The 19,603-nt window shown below is 36.3% G+C and overlaps 3 protein-coding genes across 5 annotated transcripts; all 3 read right to left on the reverse strand.

Annotated features, from left to right (window-relative positions):
* Positions 1–1,294: 1,294 nt before the first annotated feature.
* Positions 1,295–6,796, reverse strand: LOC147385066 (O-glucosyltransferase rumi-like protein (DUF821)). Its single transcript, XM_086424712.1, has 6 exons — positions 6,483–6,796; positions 5,778–6,361; positions 4,467–4,656; positions 4,262–4,326; positions 3,188–3,401; positions 1,295–1,892 (listed from the first exon to the last, which is right to left on the reverse strand). The coding sequence occupies exons 1-6, from the start codon at positions 6,576–6,578 to the stop codon at positions 1,566–1,568; spliced, it is 1,476 nt and encodes a 491-aa protein (XP_086280838.1). The 5' UTR covers positions 6,579–6,796; the 3' UTR covers positions 1,295–1,565.
* Positions 6,797–7,533: 737 nt separating this feature from the next.
* MIK (pfkB-like carbohydrate kinase family protein) lies at positions 7,534–12,053 on the reverse strand. Its single transcript, XM_086424713.1, has 2 exons — positions 10,963–12,053; positions 7,534–8,221 (listed from the first exon to the last, which is right to left on the reverse strand). The coding sequence occupies exons 1-2, from the start codon at positions 11,818–11,820 to the stop codon at positions 7,919–7,921; spliced, it is 1,161 nt and encodes a 386-aa protein (XP_086280839.1). The 5' UTR covers positions 11,821–12,053; the 3' UTR covers positions 7,534–7,918.
* Positions 12,054–14,121: 2,068 nt separating this feature from the next.
* Positions 14,122–19,118, reverse strand: PBCP (Protein phosphatase 2C family protein). 3 transcript variants are annotated; one of them, XR_015172381.1, is made up of 11 exons: positions 18,921–19,118; positions 17,359–17,410; positions 17,098–17,177; positions 16,946–17,027; positions 16,693–16,763; positions 16,222–16,301; positions 16,017–16,114; positions 14,790–14,913; positions 14,610–14,687; positions 14,464–14,512; positions 14,122–14,383 (listed from the first exon to the last, which is right to left on the reverse strand). XR_015172381.1 is itself a non-coding variant. In XM_086424714.1 (11 exons), exons 1-11 carry the CDS (start codon positions 19,061–19,063, stop codon positions 14,316–14,318), a joined length of 930 nt encoding a protein of 309 aa, XP_086280840.1. In that variant the 5' UTR covers positions 19,064–19,117; the 3' UTR covers positions 14,122–14,315. The 3 variants fall into 3 exon arrangements, 2 of the variants coding, with proteins under 2 accessions (XP_086280840.1, XP_086280842.1); XM_086424714.1 differs by having other exon boundaries at positions 14,610–14,692; positions 18,921–19,117; XM_086424716.1 differs by lacking the exon at positions 17,359–17,410 and having other exon boundaries at positions 14,610–14,692; positions 18,921–19,115.
* Positions 19,119–19,603: the final 485 nt, after the last annotated feature.

The following is a 19,603-nucleotide window of genomic DNA, read 5'->3' on the forward strand; positions in this document are numbered from 1 at the left end:
GATTTCATTACTATAGATTATCAAATCTTTGACCAAAATAGATACAATAGGACACAATGTCAGTGAGAGTTTGAAAGAAAGTCCTAATTTTAGGAGTTTTACAACTCTTAGATCTCCAAAACTTAGCATAGTTGCAACCCATGTCACTAGGATAGCTATTATAGTAACCAACCTTGAATTGGTACAAACCTAAATCGATTTGTAGGGCAGAGCTAGGATTTTGTCCATGTGAGGCAATTAAGAGTGGAAGAAATTTTGTGGTGGCAATGGCAGTGGATTTCTTTATCTTCCACTGTTATCTATCGTAATAGCTCATAAAATTTTCATAGATTTCAAAATTCTTGTTGGGGCAATTGTCTACAATGTAAATCGTTCGTAAAAAACAATGAACCTTATGAACCTCTTTATTTTGATGAATCTTAGAAATACATCCATACATTGGTCAATATTAAAGATAATCTTTACTTTAGAAATCCCAAGATCTGATCAATATTAAAGAGACTCTTTGTTGAGTCTTGTTCAATTAGAGTAACATAAATGACTTAAATATCTGTCATGAACTACTTTTACGAGTTGGCTTCATTCGAGAGTGGTGAACCACAAACCGTGAACCCATTTTGAACTGAGTGAACCCCCCAAGTAACATAGGTTGCAATTCCTAATAAAAAAGATTCATTTTAAACTCCATCCCTCCACAATGCGCTACTATCTGAGCTTGTTGAGATCATTTTTTTGTGTGCTTATACTAGTTCTTAATGTGATTTTATGGATCATGTAGAGAGTAATATCATATCTTAGTGTGAATGAAAGTAAAGTATCCAAAGAATTCTTATTCGTCAGGTTGTTTTCATATATTTTGAATAGTACCACATTATTCAATAAAAATAGAGTTAATGAGATTATTAAAAGGTAAATTCTCATATAATTACCTAAGTTTTCGATATTTTCAAAATGTTGTTGATGTTAACACAACTACCACATAATGTTGATAAAATATTATCAAATTGACAACATTACGTGATGACTTTATCAACATTAACAACATTTCGAAAATACCAAAAACTTTTGTTAATTATTTGGGAATTTACCCATTCTTAAATGCCAAATCCATTAGGCTTTGTGCAAAATTGTGGTAGAAAAATGGCTATGATTACCATAAATGCATGCATGTCAAGTTGGATTTAACTTAATTTGGATGATGGGGAACAGGGTATGGACTTAGATATAGGTTTTGTCTAATGAAATATTATTTTTTACCAATTCAACACACACTTCCAAAAATTTCATGTAAGTCTAATCCTTAATATCCTTCGTGTGTCATAAATTGTTTTACCAAAATGGCCCTCATGTGTCAATTCTCATCGAAATTGACGAGCCAATCATATTTTGATTCTAGTTTAAGTAGTTACAGCAATAATGTACAAAAAAAGCCCTAGTTCTATAGATGTATTATAAAATCTAAGATAACAAAACAAGGAAAATGGTGAGCGACCCTATTTCAATTGGCGATGAAGAATTTTTGCACCCCTAACATCTGATCGATCGTGGTACAATGCTATACGTGCTCACATCTTCTCCAATTCCTGTACATCGGTAATTATTTTCTTTTTCCGTTGTATCCAACTCTTCACAACATCACGATCACCGGGTGGGAAGGTGCATGGGAGGGACGATGAAAGGGAGGCGGTTGACCTTTCAAGGAAATGCCTTTGCTTTGGATCCGTGAAGCAAAGTAGAGACTCCATACAAACTTCTTGAGCAGATGAAGGTGGTGAAGGCTTGAAGTCTTGTAACTTAGAGTACTCGTTGATGAGGTGATACATGTACTCATAAACCCGCTCCATAGACAAATCTTCCATGAATTTCTGTCCCCCTTTCCCTATAGCCTCGGCCTATTCAAAAAAGAAAATATCAATTTAATTGATGGTTATGAAACTTGGACATGAACATGTTGGCACTTATCCCACAACGCACAACCTGAGACAGTTGATGGAATCTCTTAAAGAGACATACTTTCCTTTACATTTGCTTCGTAATTTAGTACAATATAAAAAAAAGAAAAGTGCATTTAGATAAGTTGAATGTTAATGTCACATAGTATAGATATGTGATATAACCCAAAGCAAGAAAGTTGATAAATTATAATATGATCAAAAGGTTTAAAATATCGTATCGATCGAATGTTTTGGCTAATGAAAAAACCGATTTGGCATTGGTCGATACAATTGATACAGACTGATACATTATTCCAATACATACCTGATACAATCCAGAAAAATTCAATGTTTACGGGTCAAAGTTTCTACATATAAGAGCTGGCAATGGATTGGTTCGGTACCGGATCAGTACCACTCCAATACTGATCCGAAAATTTTCAAACATGCACAAACATGCACCCGACCCGAACGGATTATTGAATATGTTAACCGAATCCGATCCGTTTCATTTCATCCTTAATCCCAAACCGATCCGATTCAAACACATGCCTTATTTTCAAAATATCAATGTTCAAAAAATATAAAAAATATAAAATCATATAATATTTTAAAAAATCTACTTTCCAACTACAAATATAGAGGGTAACCAAAAAGACAAACGTTTTTTCTCATATGTATTTATATGAAACTAAGAATAATAATAATAAAAAATGTATGTTCGGCTCAGATTTTTTTCAGAGCAGATTGGGGTAGATCTGAATCCGAACCGAAAGTCCGATTTTTCATGTTATTCGGATCGAATTGGTTTGGACATCGGGTATATTTCGGATCATCGCTGGCCCTATTTGACAAGGACATTCCTTTTTCTGTAATTATTAGTGTGTTGGCATGGTTTAAAATACCAGAATGTTTCGGTCCTAGACCAATAGGAAACATTGACTTACTTTAGATTATCAACTAATGGGTGGCCTCTTTAATGGACCATAACCCAAAAGTCATGCAATCAAGCAATTCTAACTGCTTGATGTGTTGATGTTTTCCGCTAATACTTAATTTGTAGGATTGGATTGCTAGAATCCACCAAATTCAAATCCAACTAAGAATGGGCTCATCATTATGTTGGCATGTCAACATTCAATGCTAGCTGGAATAAGATAATCCAAGTCTCTTAGAGATTCACTTGAAGGCACTACTATAGGCAGGAAAATGAAAATAAGACTAAGAGTGGGTGAGAAAATGAAGAACAGTACCTCTGATGGATTTTTATTGCCCCACTCAACAGCAAACTTTATGGAACGACAAAGATCTGTGGTAAGAGATACGGGCCAGTAGTTTTGTCTTGGCATAAGAGCACGACTGAAGAAATCTTCATACTGTGGGGATATTATTAGTGAAAGAGAACCACATGAAAGGATATATTTCAAGCTCACCGACCAAGCATAACCTTCAGCGTATATTTTATACCTGAAGAAAAGATGTAAATGATCAACTTTAAGAAGAATGCTTTGTTAAACAAAGGGACCAACTGAATAATACACAAATTGAAATTTTCTTTTTCGTGGAACATAATATTGAACTTATGATACAATGGGAACAAAATGGAAAAAAATTGACAATTCAGTAGACATCAAGGAGATCGTGAGGGCCCAATCTAATCATCCAAATAGTGGACTTTCCAATCACATGTTTTCTATCATTCTACATAAGCTGAGTTGGATGGATGACCAGATTATCCAATCACACTCACACTCTTTTTGGTATAAGAAAATATCCTAGATGGGCTCATTGATTAGAGGGCCCAGATTGATGGGAAAGAGTAATATTTCCACTGAACAGTCCCAATAGTGTTGCTAGAGTAAGGCTGTTGGATATATCCTATTTACATACTGTTGTGTGGAAGCGTAACAAGAGCAAAAAAAAAAAGACGAAATGATAACACAAAGAACACAAGATTTACATGGTTCGGCAAATTGCCTACATCCGCATAGGAAAGGGAGAAATATCCACTATCATTGATAAAGATTACAGTCTCTGTCCTCTAGAACTCTCTCAGCCGCAAGGAACCTCACAAAGCAAAAACGTTAAAAAACCCTAACCCGGAAAAACATATATATACCCAAAAAAAAAAAAAATCACCTCGGGGGCGCACAGCCCCCAAACCCCCGCATGGGCCCAGTTGGGAGCTTGACCGGCTCAGCCCTTTGGACCTAGCCCACTCCACTTCGGAGAAGGTCCCCTTTGATACTGTTTTACCTTTTGAAGCCCAATAAGAATAGTAGACATCTCACAACACATACTACATGACACAGAAAACTGTAACTTACCTATGTTTACACTGGTTCGCTAGTTTGGACTGCTCATAACCACCTCTTGCTTCTTCTAACCAATTCTGTGATACACGTTAGGAACTTTGGTTAGTACATCATATTTCTAAGGCATAAAGGATACAACCCATCAGTGATATAACTAAACCAACTACAACTGCATGTTCAAATAAAGAAATTTCCTGAACTGTATATAGAACTTGACCTGACGCATAATCTGGGCTCCCCACACCCTAGAGTGATTACAACGTAGTAACTCTATACGAACAGGAGAATCAACATCTGGGTTTCCTTTCCAATAAGCAAGGAGCCACTTCTCTGTCCAACTTAAAGCTTGGGAACCTTGCTTGATACTTCTGAATTCCTCATCCCAGGGTCCTATATTTACTTCAGGCCTGCATGAGACATGAATACTCCATAAGTTTATAATCATGTTTAAGAATTGATCGAACCATATGTATATCTTGATCACAAATATAATTCAGCTTCTTTCATGAGCAATACAAGTTAAAAGACCTTTTTTTTATCGGTAAGCTTATTTTTAATGAGTTACGTAAGTCGGTGCTGGCGGGAATCAAACCCAGGTCTCTGGTATCATCACCTAAAGACTTTACCAACTACGCTAGCTGGCACCTGTCAACTTAAAAGAAGATATTAATCTCAAGACAGATATTACTCACATGTCGACATTTCCCCCTGTGTATATATCATAGTTGCGATTCTTTCGTAAGAGATATACACTTTGTACACATACAGGATGATCATCCAATCCAAACCAAAATTTTCATTTTGGCAGGCAAGATGGGATCAATTCATCAATCTCACAAATCCCTATAAATTTTATTTGGCCATCCACCATATAGTTTTTCACTGTCCAAAAGAGGAAGCCATATCAGATGGATGCAATAGTTTGATTTCGATCTAGAGCATCCTTTGTGTAGGACCCATTACATACAGGACATAAGATGTAGCACCCTTGTACCCCCGCTGACTCATGAAGTAGAAACTTTATGTTTGTTAATGTCTTAATGCCAGCCTCAAACCAAGTTAAATAATGCGGCTTTGACACATCCTAATTGAACCCTGATTATAGTTAATACCGATGAGTCATTTTGGACTCTAGGCCTATATGCCTTTTAATTTAGGAAAATAAAAATGAATTCCTTCATGAAAAACCATTAGTGTCATATTGAGTTGAAAATTTCACATTCTTAAAGGTCAAAATATACTTCAACGTTGAAATTTGATGCCACTGTAGAATGTCTATGTCCGAAGGGGATATACTAAACATTTTAAGCAAATTATTGGATAGGATACTGCGATTGTTTTATTATTATTTTTTTTTGAAAAGTTACTGCGATTGTATTATAATTCATTAACCAATCCATTGGACCCCAAATTATTTGCATAACATTCCAATTTCAACCTTTTTTTTAAAAGGAAGAATGCTAAAACAATAGGTTTCACAAGTAAAATAAGTAGATCAAAAACTACAAGAAGAGTTTATAATCCATACCAGCCCCAAAAAGACCAATCAGGAAATGGGATGTCGAAATGCCCATTTGTGGTGCAATATCGAAAAAGCGGTGGTGGTGGCCATATCGTCGAAGACCCATACTCCGTCCTATTGACAACAGGCCTATCCATGCAATCAAACATAAGGTCGACATCGGGAACCATCCCGGGATACCTCTGAAGAAGCTGCAATAAACCCCAAATCGTGAACATTGCCCGACTCTGCACACAATCGTAATAAAAATCCGCGTAGAGTCTCCCCCCAACGATCACAACCCGAAATGCGGCAAATTTCTGGGCTTCCATCAAATTGGATAAAGATATATGGGATTGTGTCCATGGATCAAGATCGCGATGGATCCAATGAAAGAAAGATGGGCATTTTGAACGAGTGTTACGAGAATGATGAGATGGGTCTGGTTCTGGAGATGAACGGCGACATTTGAGATAAGAGCATTGTATGATTTTTGAAGCTCTGGTGTATTTGGAGCCATCGTTGAATTCTTTTGGCGGGAAGAGATGCCAGGGTGTGGGGTCTAAGTTGTGTCCTGCGATGGTTTTGATTTGAGATACGAAGGTGTCAACCTGTTTGAATAAATGCCCCAATGAAACAAACAGACAAATATAAGAAGAGCAACAAAATACATAACATATACAGAGAGAGAGAGAGAGAGAGAGAGAGAGAGAGAGAGAGAGAGAGAGAGACCTTAAAGAGGAGAAAAGCAGTGAAAGAGCAGAAAGCCAAGAGGACAACAAAAGGTGCGCGCAGAGTGGTGGCGATATTCTTCGACGACATGCCCATTTGTCTTCGATGCTTCTCAATGCGTAACGGAAACCGTATCGCCTCATCAATCCTCCCTACCACACACAAACACACTCTTTTTCTCTCTCTTACACAAACTTTCTATCTTTGGCTTCTCAGGTTCGAACTGGTCTTTACGTCCCGTTTCTCTTAGGAAGATTAACTTGACACGTGGCAGTAATACACTAAACAACAAATCTGTGCGGCGAATTTGTATTGTCAATGAGATTCTCTGACATATGCCCCCTATCACATCATCGATCGCTTGCCTCGGGATACACAAATCATGAATCTTTTTTTTTTTTTTTTTTTTGTATCCCAAGAGAAATGATATGGTTTTATGATTGGGGTGCATGTCAAAGGAGCCGTTAGAATATCATAAAGAATAATGATTTTTTTGGCATCCCTGATGTGACATGTGTTAAAAATGATAGATATTTTTTCTTGGGATACATAATTGCACATATTTTTAGGGATGTACAATTTTGTATCCCGATGAAAAAGATCTATAATTCTAAGTATGCCAAGTCAAAAGGCGTTAGAAAATCACGATTCAAAAAGAAAAAATGCTGAAATGACATTAAATTTTACATTATTTCATACATTGCTGATGTGGATACGTGTAGGGAATCATAGAGGCTTTTCATTGATATGACACGAGTGAAAAGCATCTATGGTAATGTGTGCACCTCCACATCAGAAATGTGTGAAAAGATCAAAATTTTAATGTCACTGGAGACTACTAGAGATTAGAGAAGGATTCTGCGTAGAGAGGGAAGAGAGTTTGAGAGGAAAGAAAAGATTGAAGGGTTTTGAAGATCCACCTACATTGTGGATTGAATCAGGAATATTTCGATGGATGATTCAATGGTACCTGTTTAATTGAAATATGTAGATTATGTACAGTGAGAATGAACCCCATCTATGACATTTCCCAAGCCCAAAAAAATAAATATAGCAAGATCACATGATTTTAACCATTCTTCTCAAGCTTTACAAGAATTTCTTTCTACCATCTTTATTCTAATACCAGTACAGTCAAATTGAATGGCTGAGATCATCTGATCTATTGATTTTTACCACCGTTTATAGTTCTTAAGCAAGACCCACCCATGTTGGGCTCGATCATCAGCATTTATTAGACAACGTTACACGTGAAAATGTGGAAATGTTATTGCAATCATCACGCTCTGCGTTGCTTCAATCCCATTTAATGCCACTTGGGCTCATCAGATTACATCTGTAGTAGTATTTCGGATTGAAAGCTCCAACATTACAGATCTTTCAATACTGGACTAATTATTGAAGTGGGAAATAATGCAGAAACGGCGATGCCTGTGTCATGGCTGCTGGCCTTGAGTAGGTTGAATTTCTTCTTCATTAACAGTATTAAGAGATAGCTTCTGCTCACCATTACTGTAGTGGTGGAGGCTTGTTACCTCTGCTGCTGCTTGGCCAGGAGAATTATGAGGATTGCATTGATCTTCCTCATTGCGGTAGGTGGTCATAAGCTTAGCTGCTCCAATAAGGGACACTTGAAGCTCTGCGTGCCCTGCTGACTTTCTTAATTCAGGCCCAACATCATTTTTTTCACAGCAACCACCACATGGTGTCTTCCTCCTCTGCAAATCATCCTTTACACTCTGAAAAGAAAAAAAAGTATGAACAAATAGTTATTATATTTCTGAAGCAAAAGAAAAAGGCTTTTTTTGTGCTAGATTTCTATTTTTTAGGTTTAGGATTTTAATGAGCCAAATCATAATTGTAAACAACTACTGAAATTGTTTGAATGAGTGTTGTAAGGTTTTGTAATGTTGAGACTATAATTTGGGCCAAAACTTTGTAATGTTTGAAGAGTGTGTTTTAATCTTTCATTGGGATGTGATAAATGATTTAAGAAATTGGGGTGCCAATAGCAGCTGTCTTAGTATATAAGAGAACCCTTGATTTCTTTATACAGACAGCACTTTCAACAGCCTCTTTGCCTTGCAAAAACTCTCTACATTCTCTGGACTTAGTGAAGTAGAGAAACCTTATCCTGAACAATATGCCCATGACACAACTCTCATTTCTGATTGCACCAACACCCTTGTGTCGTGCCAACTTCCTTTGCCTCTCCAAACAGCTTTCTAGTGTGCCATATCCATTGCCCATGTCAAGCATTTCACCTCATTTCCTACCAATTAATAATACTATAGCGAGGACCACATTAAAATGTGTGACAGTGCAGCCTCCAGATGGTTTTAGGCTTTAAGAAACAAGGCCCAAGAAAAACGGATATATGGTGACATTACCTAGCATATCTTAGATTATATGAAGAAACTAATTTTATCTACATAGGCACAAACGATGGCAAGCCCAGAAGGCCAGAACCATACATAGGAAACCTTAAATAAATAAATAAATTTATAACCATATAGTCAAAATTTGTCTCAACGACTTCAATAGACTAAGAACACAAAAAGAAAATCCTCACTGGTAATGCCAATCCAGAGTGATACAAAAAAATTGAATTGGTGACAAGGAGATACCTACTTATTAGCATAACAGTTTGTTGTGCAGCATAATAGTTTCTGAGAGAAATAACACTATACAATCTTCTTTCTGGGTTTTCCTATTTAGGTTGAGGTTCCAACCAATAAGACATCATAGTATTGTGCTGGATTTAGTTGCTTAGCTTCTTCCCTTATGACAGACTTGCATTTCTGTGGAAACATATAAGATTTTGGAACTATTTTCCTCAAGACTTACTTTTGAAATGAATTTCTGTTAGAACTATAAGCTTTGGAGTAATCTGAAACTAATATTAAGTGCAGATGACGACATTGAGAATGTATTTCTGCTAATCTTCTTTGTATAGGCAAATTCTTCATATGAAAGGAAACCAATTAACTGGCAAAGTAATTGTTACACTGGTTTGGTCATCCTGTTAGTGGCATAAATGATTTAAACTCTCTAAAACAACTATGGTCTCTGAACTGAATTCAATACAGTTCATGTTGTTCTTACCTATTTTGATTTCTAGTTTTCTTGAAGTATCAATTGTAAAGTAGTGAATAGCTACAGATACCATAGCTCTTTCACATTTCCTTTCATCCAACAAACAAGAAAAGAAAAAAGAGCTGGTGGGGGTGTTATAGGCTCGTTTAGAAATGTTGAGTATTTGAGTTGTAAGAATAAAGAGCAACAATAAACAAGATTACAAGAACATAATATTAAGACTAATGCAAAAAAACTGAAAAGAGTCAAATCTATTAAGCAGAAAAATCCAATGGCTAGAGCCTTGGGATAATGCCCTGTTTCCATCCAATTTCCACTTTATGGGAGGACTAGCCAAGATAGCAAAATCGAAATGGAGAATACATTTAACCATGTGAACTGGACTTTCCTAGACTATATGCTGGAGAGAATGAATTTCGAAGCTAGATCGAGGAAGTATATCTGTGATCCTTGGGCTTCATTTTCCATTTGGGTTAATGGCTCAGTACTAGGTTTCTTTAGAATCTTGTAAGGTTTGAAGCAAGGGGACTGTTCCCTTTTTTACTTATTGGGGTGGAGGCCTTAGGTAGACAAATAACTACAGCAATAGAGAGGGGTATTGAAAAAGGTTATGCGATATGGGGATGGCGTCATGACAAATCTCAATTAGTCATCTGCAGTTTGCAGACAACTCTTTCTCTGTGGATGATTCCCATTTTCAACTTAAGACATTTGAGATGTAACCTTTGGCTTTAAGGTTTGGGTAAAGAGAGGAAAATCTCATCTTGTGCATGGGTGAAGGTGTGCACCCCCAAAGAAGTGGAGAGATCTACGAGAGAAACCCTGTAGACATGACCAAGGCTCTGGTGGATAAGTCAATTGGGAGATTCAAAGAGGCAAGTGAAAGTCTCCAGAGGACGTTTCTAGTAAAATATCGATGCAGATAGAGTGGATGGGCCAATAACAAGGTCAGGTCATTTTATTTTTATTTTTATGGGTAAGCTGGACTAGAACCCACAACCTCAAAGTTGTTTTGCAATTTGTCAAACCAACTGAGCTACAGGTCTAAGCCCACAGTGTAAGATCCCTTTCTACGATTGGTAAGAGTGACAAAGTTCAATTTTGGGAGAATGTATGCTGTAAGGATTGTCTTTAAAGATACATCTTTTCACCCATTTACGTTCTCTTTGATATTAAAAAAAAAAAATATGCCTAATAAGATTGTAGCAAGCCATCCTCACTAAACTTACCGTCTTACCCAAGTAGGAATAAAAAAGATGAAAAATTTAACAAAAAAAATACCAAAGTGATTTGTTTCCAAAATACATTGTGTATACAGAAATGCAAGTTAAACATGAGAGATTCATCATCTATCTATAAACCAAATAGAAATCAAACAACAAACCTGCAACAACCTCAAGTTGAATTTTGGAACTCCAATCTGGCCAACAGTTAGAGAACCAAAGAAATTACCAAGAAGTGCTGCATCTGGCACAGCTAAACCCCACGTAAGCCCCGCAACAAATCCCCCCAAAAAACTGTCCCCAGCACCAGTAGGATCAATCTGAACTGCAGAAAAAGGAGAAATTTGCAGTTCTCCATCTTTCCAGTAAACCCTACAACCATCTTTCCCATCCGTCACAACAACAAAGCACCATTTCCTTGCCTCTTCCACATCAACAAAGGGAGCTTCTTCAGCCGAAGCCTTGAGAAATCCAATTCTCGGGAGTAGATGAAAGAATCCACTCTCTCTAAGACTCACAAGTTTCACACTGCCATCAACAGAATCGAAAACCCGAATCAATGCTTGTATGTCAACAAATACAACACGACAGATGTCAAGCATGCGTTCTAGCGTTTCTGGTAGAATCTCTCCTGCAACACCGACAGCCAAACCGAAATCGAATTTCGATTCAGGAAGATCAGATGGAGAGATCGGATCACAACTATGAATCCGCCTAAGTAAACGATCTCGATTTCCATTTCGTTCTGGATCGGAGAAGAAATTAGCATGGAAAAGAGTTGTCCTCGAAGAAGGACACAAGAGAGGAGGATGAGAGACAGAGTAAGCGAAGTCGAATCCGACTTTGGAGACGTAATCACAATTAATGGAGAGACCATCGAGAACGTTGGATACGAAGGAGGCCGCGCCCCCAAGGTTCTCGCCAATGATTTGATCGTCTCGGATCAGAACATCGTGGCAGTAATTCCCGACTACAAGACCTCTGCGATTCGAAATCTCTGGTTCTTGTTCTCGGACCATGGCTGGTTTGATCGGGAATGGAGATTAGGGTTTGTTGCTGGAAGTGTTGGTTGTCTCTGTGTTGAGAAATCATGAGTGCTCACAGAAATTAGGGTTAGGGTTTTTGAGGTTCCATGAATGTGGTCTCTCTAAAATTGCAGAGTTTGTTTAAATGTGGCCGATGGAGAGACGACGCGCGCCAACAAAGCTACATGTTTTGAGAGAGAGAGAGAGAGAGAGAGACTTTATGTGACGAAACAAACCTTTGGCTTTGTTTAGTTACGTGAGAAGCTTTATTACACGATAGTGGTTTTGAGAATAAATGCTGTTTTGGGTGACTTGACTTTTTTGATGGAACTTTTTAGATATTCTTGTGATTTGCAAAAAATTAGATACCCCTTGACTTCAGTTTTCTCGAGAGATTAACAGAAATTTGCATAAATAACCTCATCTTCAACCTCCAAAACCCTTTCTATTGTATTCAACCTCAAGATTTCATTTCCTTTAACCTTTAAATCTATTTAAAAAAAAATGATTTAGGATAAAAGGTTAAAGATAAGAATAGATTTAAGGGAAAGTTTATTGATACACCAGGAAATTTCAAGGGCCCTCATGTTTTTAGGGTAACCTCTAAAATAAAAAAAATAATGTTGTGGGCACTCCATGTCAAAGGGCATCTCTCTCATCCTTCAATGATTCTGATAACTCAAGCAAGAAGAAGGAGGAGAAGAAGAAAAATAGATAGATAGAGAGAGAGAGAGAGAGAGAGAGAGAGAGAGAGAGAGAGAGGAGGAAGAGAAGAAAAAAAACAAAGAGGGGGTAGACGAACATTGGAGGAGGATGAGAAAAAGAAAAATAGAGAGAGGAAGACCTAAATCGAATGAGGAGAAGAAGAAGGAAAAATGGGGAAGAGAGAAGAGACATATCAGAGGAAGAGGAGTAAGAAATTAGAAAAGATGATTTTGGCTTATGACCGATTTTCAACGTGTTGGTTCACCAAAGAAGACAAGGTTCGTCGAGTGCCCTTAAATAAAAGTTCAATTTTTTTTTTCCTTGATTTTGGCTTATCTTTAGAGATTCATGGTATGTCAATAAAATTTCCCATAGATTAAATATGAAGTCAATTGCATTAAAAAGATTGAGTTCATGTCAAATGGGTTAAAAAAGAATTTATCTTAGACGTGGAAGATGGCGATTTCTAGAAGAAAAAACAGGATTTTTAGCTGGATGATAAGGTGAGGCTATTTGAGTCATCTTTTATAGTCTCTCATGAAAGATAGAGGTCAAGGGGTATGATAACTATGAAACGCATTGAAACGAATTTGTCGATTTCTTTATCGTCAACTTTAAAAAGATTCTGAGTTTTGGGAGTTCGGAATATTGGATAGTGCTGTCAGTTGGGTTACTGACCCGGTCCATCCAACCTGGAAAAATGAGCTTCAATGAATTATTTCAAGTGGGCTGGGCTTTGGACCGACAACCCAGGAAGGGTCCAGATTTGGCAGCATTGTTCCACTTATTTATCAGATTCGGGCTTGAGAACCAGGTCGCGGATAGCCTGGTTTGATCCGATATTTATATTATAATTTTATTTTAAAATATAAATATATTTGTTATATATCCTGTTTAATTTCTCAATTATTAAATTATTCTGAATAATTCCTGTATTTAAAGTTTAAATTTTTTTTTGAATAAAACACTTATTTACACCTTAAAAAAAATGTTAATATTGTAAAAAATAATGACATATCCCTAAATAATTGAGATACTATCTTAATTTTTCAAACTAATGATTTACCCCTTGACTTTAATCTTTTTTTTTATAAATCAACCCAAAAATCGAATAGAATTTGAATTTTTCACATATTAAAAGTTTGTCGTTTTTCGAATTGCAAACATGGGACAAGCCTCGGTTAAGTGAGGTTCGAACATAGGTAACCAAGAAAAGATGATTTTGATTTTATAAAAATGTGGATTTTTCCTACCTATTAGTGTGATAGGTGGCAATAAGAAAGGACCCTTACCTCGTCGTGACGTGACGGTGCAGACATGTAAAGTGCATCCCAAAAATGCTTTAAGTGTAACATGCATGCCCATGAGGATAATACTCAATGATCATAAGTTCATAACCAACTTAAAGAAATCGCTTTCTTTTGGGCAGTCGAAAAGACGATTATTAAAGAGGAAAGTCTAATCATCAAATGGGTTAGGATCATTTTGTGAAGTTGATAGGATGGGTTATGGTTTATGGTCATTTGTCTAGTAAGCATTCGACGATATTTGGTTAAATTTATTATAAAAAAATAAAAATAAGGCAAAATATACCCAATCATCAATAGATTTACACGAAGATTTCACGAGTGACATTTTTGCTCATTTTATTTTTTGAAAAAAAAAAAAAAAATTAGAACAAAGATTCTTATCTTATAGAGAGAGAAATGGCACCTAACAGATCCTCTGGAAGGCCGTATGGATTCTTCCGACGTGACTTCTTTTAGTTCTTTGGGCATTGTCGTTCAAGAAGAATCAATTGTGGAACTTACAACCTGACCAACAATCACGGTGATATCGTCCAACTTTCCACCTGTCTAACAAAAGCCCATTTAGAATGGCAAAGAAAGAAGAGAAATGAGAACTTTTTTCCACGAGGGTTTCAAGTCGTGCCTGTTAGCTTTATTCCAAGAATTTTCTTCCATAAAGGAACATCGAATCCCTGCAATGGAAGGGTCGGTAAAGAACATAATATGTTATTATTTGGATAGATTAACATTTTGTAAAGTAATTGACATTAAATGTTTGTAATTACATACCTGACTTCTGGCTTCCATTGAGTAGGGTGAATCGAAGTTGGTATCCCTCGAATGATTGTTAGCTAGAGTAGCTAATGTCTTTGCTATGGTTGAAGCCAAATCTCAGTCAAATTGAAAATCAAGGAATGAAAAATTTAAAACCCACAGGCCAAGAGAGGAAGAAAAAAAAAAAATCCTTACCAGCCTCGGCAACGTCATTGAATCTAGAGACTGTTGAAACTATTTCATGATCAAAAACATTATCAAATAGTCCATCTGATCCCATAACAATTGTGTCTCCCTCAATTAATTCCATTTTGCTAATCTGTTTTCGAAAAGATAGAATAGACAAGTCATTAGGGAAAGGGAACCGATTTCAAATTCAAACATGAAAATTCAGAATCTACTTCTGTAGTACCATATAAAACGGCTTCAATCATTAGTCCATATTGGTAAAAATAAATTGAACTTCGAAGTAAGTTTTATTCCACTCTCTACTCCAAATCAAAGTAGAAAGTAGAAAGTAGCTATGGAAGAAAGTAGCGTTTAGAAATTAGAAAGTAGTTTCCTTTTGCTTTTTAAAAAGTTAAGATTTTTATTTATTTTTAAGTAGTTTTTTTAAATAAATCCAAACAAACTTCTTTTACTTTTCAAAAAAAAAAAAAACTTTTTTTAGTGTATCCAAGAGGGATCTAAATAAAAAAGACTTGAAATATTTGTCTCAGAAGTGAATGTAACAATCTACAAAGGAGGAATAGGTCAGTAAAGACTCAGTTTTTCCACAATAATATCTTTACATTGAGAACCAGTGCACACTGTTTGGCCCAAATGACTCAACAGACTTGATTGTGATGCATTGGGTTTGGTACGATTTGAGATTTCCAGCCATAAAGGTTGGGGAAGTTCATCACTATATTTGCACCCATTTATGAACATACAATGAGGGAGGACCTCAAATGGTCGAAGTTATCCAATAGGTTCTTATGCATGCATGTTTGAACCCGGAGGGGTTGGCTCAATAGCAATTTTGAACCGATAAGTGGTTAATGCCCATAGGTCATGAGTTCGAAGTCCAGTATGAGCATGAATTCCTTAGGGGCCATCCGCAACGGTGCACCCTTACTTATTTGGTGCGTGTGATGTGTGGGCATTGCACATGCCCGGGGACTAGTCCTTGGACAAGACCATGGTCTATGGACTGGGCAAAGCCCAGTTATGAGCCCGGTCCGTCTACAGAGATACCCGTTATCAAATAAATAAATAAAAATGTATGCCTGTTTCCATGGGCACATTTTATTCTTTCTATTAAATAAATAAACTAAGCACCACAAAAAGTGAAATTTTCATACAAAAATTTGGACAAGAAATGTCTATGGTTGATTGATTTTCATTGTGCATATATTTAAGAATGCTAAATATTATGTGTACCTTGGCATCTAGGTATGTCTGACCAATCACTTGAGAACTCAACTGGTAAGGACAGTCGAAATAATGTTCTTGTGGAGACGTGGAAAATATTATCTTGCCTGTAACATAAATGAGTATCCAAACTATATAATTGCTTTCGAAAGAACTTCAAAACCCATGTCAGAAGATAAGAAAGGTATAAAAACAACAGATTAAATAATAGTACCTTCACGAAGAACCCTCAACCCACAATCCCCAACATTGGCGATTTTCAAGATCCCATTTTTCTCAAGCATTGCCACAATTCTACTCAGCCAAATAGGAGAATAGAAAGGTAAGTAAGGGTGGTTCTGTGTGTTTGTACTTTTAATTAATTTGAGGACTTCTTTTTTTATATTCGCTAGAAGGTGGCACGTGTAAACGCAAATGTATCAAAAGGTCATATTTGTTATTTAAGATATTGATTAGAAGGTTTTGAAAACTACATAGAAAAAAAGGATACTGTTGCAATTTTGAAAACTGAGCAATGTGTAAGTTGCAATTTTCTTTGTTTTTTTTATACCAAAATGACTGATTATACTAAATTTAGATATAAAAATGGGGGCATATACGGCCATTCATATTTTGGTGTCAAACCACTTCTATTCTGTCTTCTCTCATTATAATAGTAAAGATAAAAAAGAAAAATAAAACGTACACGGTAGCGGAACCTATAGAGGAGGTGGCAGCATGTGCTTTCTTCAAGAGGATCTGAGGATCATAATTGACCTGTCAAATGATGAAAATGTGCCTCGTGTTATCAGAAAAAACGTCTTTAAGTCGGGTCATTAGGAGCTCAAAACCATCAAAAAATTTAAATAATATAATGTTTAATTGTAACAAGCTTTAAAACAATTACAAAATAAAAAAATTCATGGTCAGGATAAAAAAGAAAGTGAAACGTTACATACCTCCTCCTCATCAACTAGATAAGAAGCATTAGTCATCAGCTCCTTCGGGAAGAGGGAGGGGTCTACATTCTGTTCAGCCCACCTATCATTCAGCGGGAAAAATGGTAAAACTTGTTGGAAAATAAATAAATAACAATAGTAAAACTTCTTACCCAGAAACACCATCAGCAACGGCAAGAACTCCCCCATTGTAACCACTCACTAAAAAAGCATCTTCTCCACCTCTGTCAATCTTAAGAAAGACCAAAAGAGATATGCAAGTGAGATGCTTTTGACACCAAATCAGTAATTGATGCAAGCATGGTAAACATTGAACTTTATTACAATCACACAAAGGAAAAAATTGAGGTAAATAACAACGAATTGCTCGAACATAAATCCAGAAGACTAGAGTTTCACAATGGTCACTCTACCTTATTTGGGTGTGGTATGAGGTGAGTTCCAACGGAGAAAGACACCTCCAACCTATGACCATGGCAGGATATGTCAAACTGGTTGCTCCATTATCTAAAGAAATCTAAAGGCCCACAATAATAAAAAGAGAGGCTTAAAAACAATGCAAGATTGGCTTCTATCAGTGAATGACTTGAGTGAATTAATATTTCTAGATATTTACTTTCCACATCATAATTTATGAACAACTTGACTTTAAATATTGGCATATATAAACTCGATCAAGCCATGTAACAAAAAACACAATTAAAACAAGCAAGTTAATCATATGGGTACTTGGGTGGTCACACATTTAGGGGCAAAGATTTCTCTCTCGAACATAAACAAAACAAAAAATAGGAGTGAAATAAATTATAATTTTTTTTATTATTATCAATGTAGTGAAGTTTCATCCTTGGCACCAGAGAGATATCACTGAATTGTTTTAAGAAGATGGAGCGAGGGTGTGATTCCAGAACATAAGAGGAAGTGGGAGAGATACTTGGAGATTCCCACAACTAACTTTAATGGACCATAGTATTGTGAGAAGATGTTTATGACTTGGAATCACCTTTATTTTATTGCTTATTACCAAAGTTGAATTAAAGATGTGATGGGTTGTATTATGTAATTATAAATTTTTGTGTTGGATGTGAACAAAATGAGAAAAAATGGGGGGGGGGGGGAGAGGATAGTAAGACTAGGCTACCATATGTGAACTACAAGGTTACAAGCACATCTGTACTCAGGATTGGTTTAAGCGCTTGGATTCATAATTCAGTTGGTTGACATATTGCAAAGCAACTTTGAGGTCAGGGGTGCAAGTCCAGCTTACCCGCACGCGCGCGCGCACACACACATAGAAAACAAAAAAGTGAACTACAAGGTTCATCATCATCGAAACCTTATCCCAAAGATTTGGGATATTAAGGAATCTTTTTTCTCAATGGGTGTGCTAATATCAATTCTAATGTAGAGGATGTAAGATTTGAGCTGTTTTGGAATCTCAGACTAGCATACTCTTGGTCATCAATTTCAACTTGGTCTGAAATGGAAAATTCAAGCCCTCTGTAGCACTTCATATCAATGCAAAAATATTGATCAGCAACAATTACTCCCTTAGTGAACACTATAAAGGTGAATCTTTTTAATCTAGAAACATAAATAGAGGAGTCGCCGCTAGATCGAAAGATAAATTCAAGTCCAATAAATAAGGTACCCAATATGATCATGTTTCTATGAAATTTTCTTGCTTTCTTCTACAAACACTCATGTTTGCCCCCATTAATCTTTCTCAATCCAACTTTGAAGATAAAAATTTAAACTTTCTTGGCGTACTCATCAGAAATTACTTCAGTTTGATAAAAACTCAGAATTCAGATAAACCAATTCCTTCACTAAAGTTTCAAATCACTGGAAGCCATTTCTAAATCCAACAAATAATGCAGACCCATATCGAAAATTATGAAAAATAATCTAAATATCACCAGAAATTTGCGATGGAAAATCAATAGTTCAAGTGAGATAGAAAGGAATAGCTTACCGAACTGGACTCAGCTCTGATGGAGTGCAAAAAACTGACCTTTTGTTCTTTGTATTTGAATCGAAGTCTAGTAAATTTCGAGAGAAAGAAAGAAAAATTCGGTGAGAATGAGAAATCGAAGACCTGAAAAGGGGAATCGCCATTCCCAGCTTCGACCTCTCTCTCTCTGTCTGTCTCTGTGGATAGAGAGTAGAGGATTCGGATTTGGTGCTGAAAAAGTGGGCCACGTCAGATCGATATTGGTTCCTGCGTGGAGCCTAAGTGGATCCGGAACCGATTCAGTATCCTATTAGTTCGGATCCTTATCGGTTCTCAGCTCCTAATTCGAATCCAAAGTCATCTTAGATAGGGGTGTCTATGGATTGTCGAAAATTCAAATCCGATTCGAATTTAAATTTAGATGGTTTTATATATTTGAATCCTTATCGGATATGAATTAAGATATTAACATTTTAAATTCGATAATATCTGATTCAAAATAATATATAATATCAGATAAAATTTTGAATTCGAATTCAGATATTACTATATCCGAACCGATAAACATCTGTTGATAGTCCTAATCTCATATGAGTTTTCTGATATATTTGAGATGTCTCGTTCAAAAGTTTGAAAAATGAATATGAGCTTCTAAATCTCATCTGAAAAATTGACTTGTTCGTCCAACATAAATTCCAAAGATT

Source organism: Akebia trifoliata, chromosome 15, assembly GCF_017979445.1.
Source record: "Akebia trifoliata isolate Shusen 1 chromosome 15, ASM1797944v1, whole genome shotgun sequence".
Lineage (NCBI taxonomy): Eukaryota > Viridiplantae > Streptophyta > Magnoliopsida > Ranunculales > Lardizabalaceae > Akebia > Akebia trifoliata.

What these genes read in the sequence shown, in the direction of transcription:
- LOC147385066 (XM_086424712.1), bottom strand. Translation starts at nt 6,578, where the DNA reads ATGGGCATGTCGTCGAAGAATATCGCCACCACTCTGCGCGCACCTTTT. An exon ending in GATTGGTCTTTTTGGGGCTG is followed by an intron (nt 4,657 to 5,777) that starts GTATGGATTATA and finishes TGTCTCATGCAG; the next exon opens with GCCTGAAGTAAATATAGGAC. An exon ending in GAGCCCAGATTATGCGTCAG is followed by an intron (nt 4,327 to 4,466) that starts GTCAAGTTCTAT and finishes CGTGTATCACAG; the next exon opens with AATTGGTTAGAAGAAGCAAG.
- MIK (XM_086424713.1), bottom strand. Translation starts at nt 11,820, where the DNA reads ATGGTCCGAGAACAAGAACCAGAGATTTCGAATCGCAGAGGTCTTGTA. An exon ending in TCAACTTGAGGTTGTTGCAG is followed by an intron (nt 8,222 to 10,962) that starts GTTTGTTGTTTG and finishes TTTTCTTTTCAG; the next exon opens with AGTGTAAAGGATGATTTGCA.
- PBCP (XM_086424714.1), bottom strand. Translation starts at nt 19,063, where the DNA reads ATGGCGATTCCCCTTTTCAGGTCTTCGATTTCTCATTCTCACCGAATT. An exon ending in ATCTAGTTGATGAGGAGGAG is followed by an intron (nt 16,764 to 16,945) that starts GTATGTAACGTT and finishes ATCATTTGACAG; the next exon opens with GTCAATTATGATCCTCAGAT. An exon ending in TCTTGGAATAAAGCTAACAG is followed by an intron (nt 14,384 to 14,463) that starts GCACGACTTGAA and finishes TTTGTTAGACAG; the next exon opens with GTGGAAAGTTGGACGATATC.